At 36.1% G+C, this 16026-nt stretch overlaps 1 protein-coding gene across 7 annotated transcripts in view; it reads right to left on the reverse strand.

The window, feature by feature from the left end:
- PRKD1 (protein kinase D1) overlaps positions 1–16026 on the reverse strand; it is a 116181-nt gene that overhangs the window by 24736 nt on the left and 75419 nt on the right. For 6 of the 7 annotated variants that reach the window (XM_030950539.1, XM_030950544.1, XM_030950542.1 and 3 more), the window contains 4 exons: positions 14314–14337; positions 4926–5136; positions 3180–3257; positions 230–434 (listed from right to left, as the gene is read on the reverse strand). In XM_030950539.1, coding sequence (XP_030806399.1) covers positions 230–434; positions 3180–3257; positions 4926–5136; positions 14314–14337 — 518 coding nt within the window. The remainder of the gene's footprint in view (positions 1–229; positions 435–3179; positions 3258–4925; positions 5137–14313; positions 14338–16026) is intronic. The other variant, XM_030950540.1, reaches the window with a different exon arrangement.

Below are 16026 nucleotides of genomic sequence, written 5' to 3' on the forward strand. Positions count from 1 at the left end.
TACTTTTGCATAAGTTTTCAAATGCTACTTCAACTTGACAATAAAGCTTCTCTTAAATTACAAATGCATATAATCAGCACTGCAATTTCAAATGCATAACGTTTCACCAGCATTCCCCATTCTAAATGAGTGAGACTAGTGACCATGTACATTCCCCCTTCACCCCCAGACACGATTTGTACAAATAAATGCAAAGGAAGATGGAAGGTACACTCATTGCCCAGCTCACCTGATCATCCTGTTAGATTCATCGTGATCCAGATCAGCATCCTGCATTTCTCCATTGTCACTATGGCATCCTGTCATTGACATCTCTGAATCATGAGCCATAGATTCTTCCATGTCATCTATAAAGCCACTGTTTCTTTCACTGTCATTGTCATCACTCCCTTCTTCCATGACCACATCAGACTCAGCCCCAGGACTAAGAAGGTCTGGAATACCATTTCTCAAGTTATTATCTAAAAACACGTGATACTCCAACTACAACATCCTGGCACATTTTAAGCTTCCAAAAAACTCAAGTTCTCTTTGGAAGTCTATTGCCTGCATATATTGCCTACAATATAAGTAGACAATTATTTATAATGTGAACTGTATATTCCTTTGCACAGGAACAGTGGTTTTTTTGTGAAGCCTGCACAAAACAGCACAATATTCAATACCACTGAAACAATGCTCCCTGCCACTAGAAAAGAAATACTAAACAAGCACCAAAACTTAAGTCTTCAGGTTTAACTGATCTGACTATGGCATAGCATTAATAGCACCATCCATCTTACATTTAAATTATATTAAACTTTCCAAATTAAATACGTCTAAGCAAGATCAGAGTAAGAAACAACTTTTTGTTGCATTGTTGCTTGTGAACAGATTTATTTGGAATATAAAATCATTGGTCCAGTCAGAGGGTAAAGACAGCATTGGTTCCTCTGGGATGTTGCAATGTTTCAGAAATTTGAAGTAAGGTTAAAATCACATGGAACACATCAAACAGTTTCTCCTAGCAACTTTTGCCTAATTGTGTGGAGGAAGGTTCTTGACAGCCAGTGTAGGCAATGTAACACAAGAAGAAGCACACTGAATTGTCTGACAGCAAAATGTTTGGAATTGATGGCATTTCACTGAAATTAGAAGCGTACATCTGAAAAGTTTGTTTTCATGTACAGTATTCTTAAGATATTTGGATATAAATCACTGATGTGTGATTAAGAGACACATACTTCATCTCTAGCAGAACCAGTCATTCAGTCATGAATGATACTTCACAGTGCAAAGCTCTCTCTCTTTGCTATTCCTATAACATTTTTAAAATATCTATTTTTAATAAACCTACAATCAGTTAAAAATAACTCCTTACATTTTGTATATAATGCATTTACTGATGACACCACACTTCGAATTTCATTACTCAACTCTTCTTTCACTTACTATTTTAGGGAAGATGCATCACACAGCAGATGGACAAAATGACAGATACTGTATTTTGTTTATTAAGTTCGAAAATAATGTGAACCAAATGACTGTGAAAATACAAATGGGATTCAAGATAAAATTGCCTTTGCTAATCCCAGGGACTCTGTATCAATCATTCAGGACACACAATTCAGAGTTCTATAAAGATTCTATGTATACCATACTAAGAATATTATTTGGTGCATAAAAGCCAAGTTCTATAAATTTTAAGATTGCAATCTTCAAGGAATATACTTGGAGTAAGCCCAGAATATGTGTTCTAACCCCAAGTGACTCTGCACAAGCTTTCCTGAGACAAACTACCACTTCTCATCAGCTCAGCACCAGATTCACGTGTCAGCAGGAAAGTCCAAACAAAAGTAGTGTGTTGCTTCTGAAGCAAAGGTGGGGAGAGGGCAGAGGCGGTGTGTTGTAGCGATGAAATACACCTGCCTCAAATGGAAAGAGGGAATTTGGAAGAGTAATTCAGAAACAAATACAAATTTTGTTCATTCAGTTCAATTGTGCAGAAATGAAGTTTATGTTCCTTCCTGTCTCTTCACAGCGCTTTAGATCAATCACTCTTCTCTAAACTGCATCTAAGCAGGATAAATGCTTATCATTTATAACTCTGACGACAAATCTCAGGGAAAACTTTTCACTCCTATCAATGGAATTAACACTCCATAGTGTATATTTTAGTTTTTGAAAACCAACCCACAAATTTCCATTAGCAACATTACTTGCACTCCTGAAGAAATAGTTGTGTTGTGGGATGGTTAATGGTTAAGTGGAATACTTAGTACCTGTAGGAATTTTCCTATCAAATATAAAAACTTCATAGTGATACAGTAACACTACTATGAGAAATACTGTGAAAAATATTAGTTAATGTTCCTAATTTTGTAATTTCTTGATATGTCTTCAATAAAGTACTGATTTAAAGGAAAAAGAAGGCATCATAAGGTAATACTTAATTAACCTCAGAAGCAGTTTAGACTGACAACACAGTAATATACATTAGGAAGTGAGCACTTCACCACACTCCTCATTCCCTTATCACACAGGAAAGTGGCATTTCCAAGGCAATCAACAACTCACCTACAGCCACTCTTTTTTTCTCCAGTACTGTCTGTCAAGCCTACCCATATGCCCTTTAACTCAAACACCAGCAGCACATGCATGGGAAAATCAGCAGAGAGTCAAGACCTGATTTGTGGCAACTGGTACGATTAGTTTTATACCATCAGTGAATGGTGGAATTTTTTTCTGAAGGGCATTCCTAGTTCTTCTAGGCATGTTTTTCCTTCTCAGGAAAATCATCCATAACCACTTTTTTCTCCCCTCACAATAAAAGAAAATGTTGTGCTTCTAGCTGACAGGTGAGTGCCAACTTCTCACGCACAGCTTTTGGCTTTCCTCTGGCATTCTGCATTTACCAGGTGTTACCACAGGGCCATTTTGCTGCTGACATCACCTCTGTGGCAGAGCTTAGCCTGTCTGCCAGTGTTACCTATTTGGAAGAAACCCTCCTAAAGGATGGTGTATGAGCTACTCGCAGCATTCCTGCCACACTTCATCTTCGACATACAACAGAAATATTGCAGAGGAAAGGCCACTCCCAAGCAATGGAAAAATGCGTGTTTGTACACTCACAGTTTTACATTTCTTTTATTTAACTGATGGTTTAAACAATGACAGGAACAATTGTTAATGCAACTTACCTCCGTTAATGGCAACTTCCCCCAGGCAGTTATTTGGCACTTTCGGAGCACAGCGTTTGTGACAGTTAAATCTACAGTCTGATAAGTGAAAAAAGGATACAGCCAAATTATTTCTTCTTCTGTGACACAATTATATTTTCCCTGCTATCCAGCCTATAGCTATTAAGCCCTACCATTTCATTAATACAAGTCATATGTTCAGAGAGTGTGCACTAGCCTGGCTCCATGCTGCCTGTCAGTGGAAGGGACAGGATGAAGATGCTAGAAGCACATTTCTGAGGGGAAAAAATGCCTTTCCAAGGGTAGCTGGGTGGAGCAGCACTACAGCAGCCAAAGTGGTGCTCAGCTCATCTAGGCGAGTGATGAGGAGACACAAGTGCCTGGCTCCAAAGCCAGAGCTGCCTTTCCAGTGACAGAAGCAGAATGGGCTGCAGTGCATCAGCTGCAGTTTAAGGGACTGACTACATAGGAAATACTGATGACTGAAAATTGAAACAGGAGAACCCTAGCCAACAATTTTAACTGAGAAAATATTTGTTTTTTACATCACAAGTCAACTTCTGGACAGCTTCCAACTATGGGTTCCTTCAGTCCTTTCCCTATTTTTCAAATTATTTTTTTTTACTTCTTTCATATGTGTAAGTAGCACTTCATTATATGTCATGGGAATTGTTTTCTTTTGGCTTATGAACACATTTTACTTAAACTAAGAGTTGTAAGTTACTAACACACCAGGAAAACCAGAGACAGAAAGAAAAAAATATTCTAAGGCTGTCTATACTTTATAATTATTTAAGATTGATCCAAACTTAAATCTAGTTGGTACCTCCTGTACCAACTAGAGGTACAGGAGTGCCAAAGTACAGATAAATATTAATTTTTTTTTAATTAGGTTAATATTTGCTTAGGTCACCAGGATTCAAAATGAACTGAAATAGGTGATGTTTTGATAGATATTTTACTTTAGTTAAATTGCATCAGAATCACACCTTAAGTTAAATTAATGCAACTTTGAATTTTGCAGGGTTTAAAGAAGTAACACAAAGTATACTGATTTAATTTTTAATAGTTATTATTTATTGTAATAGAAGGAAGGTGATTTTAAGCCTCCATTAGCCACCATTCCAACCCCATAGCATGCACAATGCTTCGTATTTACAGGTTAAGGCTGGCTAAGGCGAGCCAGCAATCCTAGGCTACAATCCAAGGGGCCTGACTCACTTCAGCACCTACTAAGGTATACAATGCTATGACACTTGAGAGCACATTAGTCACACTGAAAAAATGTGGGTTTAAATTCTCATATAACCCCATCATATTTTACTTCCATTACAACTTCCCCAAAACACTGAGCTGCTGAGGCTCAGGCATAGGCTTCTTCAATTTACACACAGGACCTTGTAGATAAACAACAATGAAGATAAGAATATAGTACATTATGTTAACTATTCTGCTGTAAGCACAGGTTCCCCTTTGCCAAATACAAGATCATTTACACCTGAATGAAAAATGTGAGCTACTGCACATACACCAAAGGTTTAGAATGAACAGCCACGCAGCCAGCTCCTACAGAACACCAATTACTGTAATTCTGACTGCAGCTTAATTCAGTGTAATTGTACATGTGCCTACACGTAGACAGTTTATTGAGGAAATCATTAATAAGGCTACATAGTAACCACTCAAACACTAATTTATTAATTTTATTATGCTTAGCTTTTATGTTCCTAAAGGACATTTACTTACCTTTGCACTGCAAACCCTGTCTAAAAAGCCCTTTGAGAAGCTTCTTGCAGTACTGGCAAACTGTTGGACGTGTGTAGGAATGGATGACAAAAGTATGAGGCACTTTAACTTTCGACAGTAAAATCTTGTCTAGTTGAATAGGCCGTCCAATGTAGGACTGTGAATTTGACCTCTTCTCTCGCCCAGTGTATGATTCTGATGGTGTCTTTTGCTGTAAAATACATAAAAAGGAGTTTTGTATTCATTTTTTAAGGAATATCATATTCATATATTCCCTTTCTTCAATAATACTGTCAAATGTCATAAAAAGTCATGTAAGCACCTTTAAACACTAATAGAACATGCATCATGCCCCTCCTCAGACTGCTTTTGAAAAATTTGGATGGTATTGAACACCTTTGCCAACACTACTGTCATATACTTTGTGTTGTGACTGAAACAGGTTTTTATAAAAAAAATTAATCAAAATTCAAATGCTCATCAAATTTCTCAGAAAAGCATTTTACATTCTGATAAAAACCATTTTTACCTCTTATTTTCTATTTTACATCAGAAGTAACTTTTAAAGGCTGTATTTTTTGTATAAACATTAAAAAATTATTACGTTATTCTGTGTGCATGTAGATTAATGATAGAAAAACTGCTTCTTTATAATTGTTGCTATTGCTAACCTTACTACATTTAGATTATGCACAATAGATCGCAACAGGTATTTAAAGGGTGTGTGTGTATATATATATACACACACCCTTTTAAATACCTATTATGTATATGTATAGATATATATGTGTGTCTATGTGGATATATATATATATATTTGTGAGACACACAGTTTAAGGCATGAAATCCAAAGAATTTCTGGAATAAATGAGTTACCATATTTTCTCTATTAAATTTAGATGTACTTATGATAATTAACCTAGAAAACAACTCGCCTAGAAAACTGCTTTCTCCTAATACTTGCTGTTGAGAAACAACCAAACTACACACACAATTAACACTGAAAGGAGAAAAACAAAGTGAGAAAATGCAGCTTGATTATTTAAAACACCTTCTCATTATCATCCACAAATAATCAGATAACTGAACACCAGAAAACAAATCACTCAGAGTGAGCCTGCACTGTTCAAAAACTTTAGTAGCTGAAGCTTCATGTAGACATTAACTTGAAACACTGCTCAGATTCAAACACATAATACTATAGAAATTCTTCCATCTGATTACTATTTCCCAGTCATGAAAATATAGAAAAATACATTTTTGTATGCTTCTATCTTCTGCAGTAAAGAGGAACTGAGAAGCCATTTTAATAGCAGAAGAACCTAAGGAATTCTTTTCTGGCTTTGCCTTCACAGTGTATTTGCCGTGGGGAAAAAAAAAATTTCTTCCTTACAAAGTTCATAAAGATTTCTTGCTGCAAAGATGAACTCTTTGATTATACTGTAGAATTAGGAGTCTTTCCCAAGAGGCATAAAGATCCACTGTACTAACACAGTCCTTTCAAATAAAGGAAAAATATGCAAAATACATTGTATGAGCCAGGTACATATGGCCACCACAAAGAAACTAGATTGAAAGAAGAAAGCATCTGTCTTTTCTTTATCACAAATAAAATTGGAAAAACTCTGAGTACATACTCTGATATTATGGGTTTATTACTTCCTGAGGTTTAAATCTTCATGCTCTGCAAAGCACTTGTGCATATTTAAAAAACCCAAACAATTAATTAGTCTCAATTTGAGATTAAATTTCTTCCATATTTATTACCTAATAGTAAAATTCGCCTAATATTTCTAAGGCAGATTGCACTAAGTTTTATGAAGTCAACATGGACAGGTCGGCAAAATGGAAGGCAGAAGATCATCAGGACAGAAGAATGAGTCACATATTCTGCACAAACTGCATTGCTCAGCTAGTAGGAGCCACCTGGAAATTACAGCCCTCAGTGTCTGTGGACAGGGCAAAGCTCACAAGGAGCAGTGAGAAACAGAAATGCAGTTCTCACAGTTTTATGCCTGTGTAGAATAGAAATAGTTTTGGTCCAGACTGATGCTACCTCATAGTCCTAGTTCAGTGCCTTACAAGTTACAGCCTCAACCCTACCCTATGACCAGAAAGTTAGCCCTGAGTTTGCTCTTCAGTGTCCACAAGAAGAGTTTTACTTGTGACATACTACAATTTAATGTACATATTTTCTTTTTGAATAAAAAAATCCTAAAGGGTTCTTACTTCTAATCACTGCTTGCAATGCATTAGTCACAACACTTTGCTCTCTCTTTCTTGAATCTGGACATTTGGTGATGCTAGTCTCTTAAAATGAAGTTTAACTGAAAAGGAGTGAGACTATGTAAGGAAAAGAGTTCTAGTGCTTGCTTTCATTATGTCACTGCAACAAACTAATATTTCAGTTTACCATTCTTATCACTAGAGCTATTTCTTGACAAACTTACCCTTGCCTGCAGTAAAAGCAATCCAAATATCTCCTAATGTCATCATCTCTCTTAGAATCCCGACTAATATAATCTAAATTAAACCTATTTTCTATAATCACTCTTTGCCCTCATTTTCCAAATTACTGCCTAATCAAAAATTATTTTGGCAACCAAATACTGCAAAGTCCAAATTATTTATACCTAGGTGACTTCATGCTTAAAGGATTTTAGAAAACTGGTTTGGCTGTTTTCCTCACCAAATGCCTTGCAGATTTTAGAAACTTCAGCAGTGTTGCTGAAATGTACTGAGACTAATCTTGGGCAGTTATGATTAGCAGAGAGAGATGGTCTTCCCTACAGCTTTGGCTCTGACCTAGATGTCTGATCAAATCTCAGGTGTGGTACAGTACAAGTATAGGAAAAATTATTTGCTTTTTTTTGCTCAGGTTGATGGCAAATTTTTCAGTTTCAATGTGCTAGTGTATGTTTCTGCGAAAATGTCAGGTTGAACAAAAAGTGAATTCTAGATGCTCTACATTGAGTTGATTGTTTCTGAGATAATTCTGAAACAGTTACTCATCATACCATCAGCCTTGATCAAATAGAGTTATCATTAATAAAGCTTTTGTTGTGTTGTTTGGTAGGGTTTTTTTCTCAAAATTTGTATTAGTCAATGCACAGTTATAATTTCTGAAATAATTACTTCAAGTGTCATTTCACATGGCTGCAAAGCTGTGTTCCTGAACAGACAATTAACTAAGCTTTTGTTAGTAATTCATAAGTGTTCTCTAAAGCTCAAGCAGTAATGCATACTAAACAAAAGATAAAACACTGGAAAACCTACTGCTAGACATCAGTCTTCAAGTCAAATTTATAGAGAAAAGTATTTCAGCTTTTCTTCGCCATTCCACAAGCGCTGGGCTGCTACGTGCCAGCACCGCAGCACACCATGTAAGGCACCAGCAATTCTCAACTTACAGTGACTTAAGGTCAAGAGGTAAAGCCAAGTTTCACCTTCTCCCATGCTAGAAAAGACATCAGAATTCACAGATCTGGTCTCACTCCTGTATGCCCAGTCCTGATATGTCTGACTCCATTCCCTCCCTCTTGCAGCCAGAGGCAATGTGCCTGCTGGGTCCCGCTCAAAGGTAGCAGGGGAAGGGAAGGTGGTGACAGATAACTCATGGCAGCAGCAGCTGGAGCATCTTCCACACCCTCTGATGACTGACTGATTAGGAGGAGAACCTCCTCTCTCTTGCCAGATAAGCTTCTCCTCCCAATATTGTCCAAAAGTCCTATCAAGATCCCTCAACTCTAACTTCTAGCACTCCCAGCATCAGATGCCACAATTTTAAGCCCCTGAAAACATAGGAAACCAGGAACTATACTATTGTCACTGGAAAAGCAAGAATCTCCTCCACAAAGCACCTCCTCCTTCAGCTGGTGTACCTGGTTTGTTAGAAAGATAAATGAGTTTTTCCTGGTAGCCAGCCAGACTACTGACTCAGCAAGTCTGGAAACTTCCCAGGAAATGATTGCTTAACCAGATTACACCATGGAAACTAACAGCCTGCACAGTTCCAAATACTAAATAGTCCTTTAGAACAATCATCCCAGCAAGGTAATCTATACTTTAAGAGCTCAAGAGTATGATTTTTTAAGTGACAACAAACACCAAGAAATGTGTGCATATACTGAATACTGGACTGTCCGACTAAGCCAGTGACACTGATCACATCCAGACACTTCCATAATGTTTTAACTGTGACAATACCTAATAGAATCCAGTTTGCTTACTCTTACTTCGGGGAAAAAAAAAGAAAACGTTTAGGGTTTTTTTGGTTTTTTAATTCCAAGAAGGCAGATGTGCCAATCTTTTCCCCAACATGGGGCATTCCCCATGACTTTTATTTAACTGATGGCTTGCTTCGTCATCTTCTTGTTCAATTTCTTTGAATTTTTGGAATATATTGAAGCACCTCATGTGAGTTCTGGTGAGCTTTGTTGAAAGCTACTAGAAGACACAACGATTTGTCTACATTAGCCAGAAGCATAAAATCATTGTACAGTCATTGCAGGAAGAAGACAGTCCCCCAAAGGTAAAAATAGCCCAGCAGATCTTTCCTGTCTTTTCTACCTTGTCCAAATACACTGCAAAATTACACTGCAATTAAGAAACTGAAATAAATACTGATTTCCCCACCAATGGATTAAGCTGCTCCTATCACCTGGATGAGTTTGACCATCATGCAGCATTCACATCTATTCCTTCCAGGCACAGAAGTGAAAGAAACTGTAGGGAGATGCTGAAGGGACTAATGGGAAGCAATAAAATCTGACTGCTTGGACCCAATGGGCTCTTGGGAACAAAGAAAAAGACCAGCTCTGCAATCCAGTTGCATGGGCTAGTCTAAAACGTAAGAGAGACTGCTGTTTGCCTCACCCATTTTAAAAGGTTTTGACAGTCACACTAAACACATCCCAGGGATTCTGAAAAGCTTTACCAAAACCTTCATGTTCTGTAAGAGTCAGAAAGCAACTACTTCCATTTTGGCAATCATGCTTATGGAAACATGCTCAAGTCAGTAACCTTCACTCAGAAGAGAACAGGCTACACAACCTATACTCTACTAAATATTTGGGTTTTTTCAAAACTTACCCAAAGAAGTGCTAACCTTTTGCAAGCTCAACATCTAAGAAGTGTTGCAACATTATTCCTGTAGTTTACACCGAGATATTCAATCAGAAATAACAAATGTATTCCTACAACATTGAAATGTTTGCCTCAACAAAAGAATAAACTTCTACAATCTAGGGATTTTTATTTACTTGGACAACAGAGAAAAGTGATGTCTATTTTAAAAAAACAAACAGCAGTAACTGTTTAGATGAAGTTTCATTTTTAGCGTTGAAACAGACTTGTTGAAACATGCATTTCCTTCCCATATTAAAGGCAGAGGATAAAGCCTTAATATGTTCACACACAATTTCCTCACAGGAAGCTACTGTCAAGTGAGATGTTAGATATCTATGTAACCACAGGAACTCTGTTTTTAATGCAATGCAAATGTTGACTTTCTTTTACAAATTAAACTATGTGACTGCAATTAAGTGAATTCAAAGAAACAAATCTTCAGTTAAATATACTGAAATACCACACTTAGACTGCAATCAACTGTGTTGTCTTTCAAGGCTTCTTGCACTCCTCTCCAAGTCAAGTGTATGATTTAATCCCACAAGCACCACAGTTAGATAGCTATGGTCTGAAAAACATTTCACTTTCCCATGTGTAAACACATCAAAGAACTGACTTCAGTACAAGCTGTTTAATATTAAACTATCCACAGATGGCTATTATTATATGCACCATTCTTCTACTCAGACATCAATAGCAGCAGACAGTGGTTTGAATGCTCTGTCTATAACCTGTCTTATTTTGGAAAGTACCAATAGAAGATTACTGGGTTTCAGGAGGCATTGTAGGACTATGCTGACTCCTCAGAATCAGAGAATTCCCAAAACAAAAGCCCTTTCTTTTTGGATTTGCTAGTACCAGCAGCCATAGTAAGACTTACATAGCACAAAGCTTTTTTTCCAGCATCTTACAGACACAAGTTCATTAAAAAATATTAGGTTTAGTTTGATCTTGTATCATGTACTTGATAATTTTAAGTCTATTAATTAATAAGTTTTTTTCATGGAAGTATCATGCAGTATTAGAATGCCCACATTAGAAGCCAGACCTGGCAGCTTGGGTATGCCTGCTGAATAAAGCTAATAAGAAGGGGAGAAAAAGCACAAATGATGACACAAAGGTATCATAGCCAAATTATAGTTCAATACAAAACCCTTAAGATAGTCTTTGCACTACTCTGATTCATCCTATCATATAAAATCTTGGGGTTTTTTCCCCCCCAATGCCTGTATAAATGTGTCCCATCTGTCACTGTCTACATTCCATCCTTACCAAATCAGGGATAACTGACAGGTCTTTAGGCTTAACCACAGACACTGGTTTGGAAAGTTTTGGCTCTGGACAGAGGAGATATAGACAAATCTACTAGGAGAGGCCTGCACTAAGTTTGGGGACAGTACTATGTTACCAATACAGAAAAACAAGTTATATATTATAAGGGAGGGAAAGCACCACTGAACACACCTAGGCCACATAATGGGCGATAAAAGGTTGTGTTGATTCCCATATTCCTCAAAATAACGTTTTGGGATCGTGTACCAATCCACAATAACCCAAATGATCATGAATGATGCATCATAGATATTACAGGGAAGTAAAATGTGTGCTGCAGCATTTGGCAATTTTCAATATGTGCAAACCCTTTTCCTAGTACTTAGAAACTACAAGAACCTAGCTCCTAATTTTCCTTAGATGTACTGCTTTGAATATCATAGATATGCAACTTCAAGAGAACGACATTTGAAACACTTTTTGGTTTTGACTTTTAATTTGTTTAACTATTTTAAATTATTGTAAAAAGGCAAGAAAATTAAAAAATACATAAAAGATTGTGGAATTAATTCAAATTCCTATATTCAACTTTCAGTGTCTGATCCACTGAGTTCTCAATTCTTAGTTCTGTTTAGTGCATGACCCTATATTGACTTGATGCATCTGGCACTAATCAGTTTAATTACTCAAAGCCTCTATTTCACCTTTTATTATTTTTAAATAAACTCCAGATTTTGGAGGAAACTCCAGGAGCTCTATCCGTAGGGGTTTTTATTAAATATATGGGCACACTGAAAGCAAATTCCCATTCAGACAGAGAGGAATGTGCAGTGTGTATCACCAGAGCATGGAAAGATAACTTGAGGGTGACAAGAATAAACAGAACACTACTGATTCACAGTTAACTCAAGTGCCTTCAAAAGAAAATATTAATTTTGCCTTTGAAGATCTTTGGTCTAATGACCTCTACTTCAGCCATTAGAAAAGGACTTGTAATTAGAGGTGGTTTAAGACACCAAGATGCTCTCAGCTGTAACACCCCAGCTCTTTCTTATTCCCTCCCTCAAGGGCCTTTTTATCCAGTTCAGTGTAGGGATTGGAACTGGGAAAAGGAGATGCATCTTCTGTAGGAGAGTGGAAAACAAAGGCTTCTTAGAGTGGCTATTTCTGAGTCACTGGAAACAAGGACTCCTTATTTCAGTGGGCTAAGACAAAAGGGCATCTGTATTAAGTGTTGGGTGTGAGGGAAGAAAGAGAAAATGGCCACCCACGACTCAAGACAATTCCCTCCCAGAGCATCTACTGTCCTAGTTCTGCAGAATCACTCTTCTATATATAGCTAAAAAGCCTCAAGCCAGTTCTGCTTATAACAAATCTACAGAGGCAAGCAACACCTGGTGCTTTGTATTCTGTCAGTGATACATAAATAGTCTTTTCAACTAAAACTACATACATTTTAAATTTTAAATTATTTAGCAAAAAAGAACTGTAAATCCTGATTCTTCATCAAAAAGCAAAGATAATATGTAACATTCCACTTACCTATGCCACACAAGACACATCATTCCTATTTTAAAAACTAGACTTTTTCTGAGAAATCACTTCAAGTGAGTTTATAAAATGACCTTACTATATTTGTTACTTCTAGAAAACAAATAAACCTTCCCAAAATAATGGAAACATATATTAAAAAATAGAAATAAAATACTATTGTGTCATATAAATATATTTTGAAGCAGAACCATAGATAACGAACATCTTTTCACAAGAGGAATACAATTTTGTTTTTCTTCCAAATGCCTTTTTTTTTCCACACCTACATTTAATTACTGCTACTTTAGGGTAAACCACCATCATCCAGATTGGTGGACTCATCATTGATCAGACTGTATTTAGAACACAATTATCTTAGATGTTACAAATCCTGTGGTTTATATATACATGTTTGTATTGCTTTATGGATATTCTGTGGAGCTGGAATTCTGGGCCACACAGTAAGAATGTGTTTTAGGAAGAAATAGAAACCTCATCCCTGCAAGTGTTCAGTGGGGCTTTGAGGAACTGCTCTAGTGGAAGATGATCCGAACCATTGTAGGGAGTTGGAAACATATGATATTTAAGGTCCCTTCCAACCTAAGCCATCCTATGATTACAGGAAATAAAGTTATTTATTTCAAAGAAATAAATGTTTGGCCATGGAAATCTTCATTTTAGCACAACAAAATATTCCTCAGACTAACTATGTCATATCTCTAAAATGTTAGTATTTTTAACACATGCATCCCAAATACATGCTGCAAGGGAAAGATGCCAACACTTCTTAGTTTCAAAAGCTTTTGAAACTTTAAACACAAACCAAACTTCTTTAGAAAATCCATACTGAAAGTCAAAGAGAACAACCTTTGAAATTAATCACCCACTTAAATTTCTTTTTTTTTTCTTTTTTATTTAGACTTGATACTCTTTTTATATAGAGCTGTAACTTATTTGTACAATGTTCATGGCTATTTCCACAGAAATATAGAATCCTGGACTGTTTGGGGATTTTTTTAAATTCTTTGATAAATTTTTTTAATTCCACCACAGTCTGAAAGAAAGAGCTACCCCAATGGTAGTATGGTGTATGCTGGTGAGCATTTGAATGTGAGGTTTGTTCAGCTTAAAAATAAAATATTTATTTTCTACTCCAGCAAATTACCAAGTCCTGAAAGTGAAGGTAATTTTTTTCCCCATGTGTTACTACCAGTATAAAATAGGGCTTCAGTCTAACCAATGACCTCTTTGATGCCTACCAAATGCAAAAGTCACTTTTGTATTGAAATATTTTAATGTTTACTAATGTTACTGTTTAGCATAAGAATTATGATCTTCACCTTGGAATCTGGACTTAAGAAATCTGATTTAATTCCTGCATGCCTTCAAATTCATACTGATAATCATAAAGGAGGATGTTGCTAATAGCATGGTAGGGAGTAAATTCAGTACATACCTCATAGCCAGGGCTGACAGGAGACTGACAAGTAATTGGAAAGAAGAAAAAAACAGAACAAAGAAATAAGGGGGAGAAAAAGACAGAAAATAATGTTATTTTAGAAGCAAGCATGAATGTGGGATCATATTATACTCTCATTCTTTTTTATAGAATAAATGCTTAAAACTGCATTTGAGCTGAGACATAAAAATGTGGGTTGCATTGTATCCTCCTAGTTCTACTTAGTTTTTAGTATTTCTGTTGATGAGCTTTACACTACTAAGTTAAGAATCAAAAGAAGATTTTATTCTTTGGAGGTAGATTTTTAAAGCTGTACTCAAATATAGTCCCCATTCAATTTTCAGCTCAAACGAAATGTTTTATTGGCTAATGAAAACATTTATACCCAAACTGAAACTGTTTCTGTGGTTCCCTATGCAAGGATAATTAAGTATAGGTACATTTTGCATTATTCCACATTATCCTGCCTCAAAGATTTTTAGATTACAAAATTTCAAAAGACAGGACATAACTTATTCACTTTATACATGCCATTTTTCCAGAAGGCAGGTTTACATGCTGTGTCTCCTACCAGGTGCACACAACATGAACAAAAAAATAAGAAACAACTCAGTTTGATAATTACATCTATCAAAGATCTCCAGAAGTTATTCTTTCTCAACTGCTCTGACTCTACATGGTAATTAGGGGTTAAAATACATTTATTTTAGTCCTATTTGAAGAACTGATAGCTATAACAGAGATTATATTTTGTTAGCAGTTATTCAAGTAACACATCAATATTATTAATTAATGCCATACTTTTATGAACAAAGTTGATGTTTTTCAGTATATTCACACAGACTGTAGAAAAATGAAAGACATTCCAAAGTGCATGGCTTGATTGGCATCACCATATAAACTGCCATAAAACTTATCTCATAAGCACTGCAGAAGAAATGAGTCCAAAGGACAGATCTGGTACATGAGAACTGACAAAGCTTATGCCACTTAAAAAAAGCAGGGTGGGAGGGCAGGAATGGAAACACATTTAAAGGAAAAAAAACTAAACAGAACAAAAGACATATAGAAGCCATGTATGAGAACATTTCCAAAAACCTGGTAAATTATACTAGGATTTCATGAAATAAAAGTGAGATAAGAAAACTATTTGATTTCTCCAGGCCCATCCCTTTACCTACTGCAAATATATTTTCTTTGGGCGTGCACATGTGTGAGCATGTGTGATGTTCTGAATCATCAATACAGGGACTCCAGTGTTTACAAGGTCTCAGAGAAGTACAGCCTGCAGTATAGACAACACTGCATCTCTCCACTGACAATTTTAATGCTGTCAAACATTTTGAAATATACAGCTTTGCAAAACAGGTGTTTTGTATAAGAATGTGTCAGCAAACAAAACAGTCATACAATTTAAAATGTTTTCAAACTGAAAAAGTTTTGCTACATTTTAACTGTACAGTGAAGTGAATATTTATAGATGGTATACCAGGATGCTCACTTGTACAATATTTTTAAGAATTTTTTTTTTTAAATGAGATAAGAATTAGGGCCAGTCTTCCTCAGACTTTTCTGTCCTGGCCTAAGTAATTTCTGAAACAACCTGCTGAGAATTATGATTAATCCGTAAACATTTGTTGCTGTAGTTTGCAGAACTTAAGCACCTTACTCATTTATGCAGCTTTTCAATTAAAAATACAGATTCATAAT

This window comes from Camarhynchus parvulus, chromosome 5, assembly GCF_901933205.1.
Source record: "Camarhynchus parvulus chromosome 5, STF_HiC, whole genome shotgun sequence".
Lineage (NCBI taxonomy): Eukaryota > Metazoa > Chordata > Aves > Passeriformes > Thraupidae > Camarhynchus > Camarhynchus parvulus.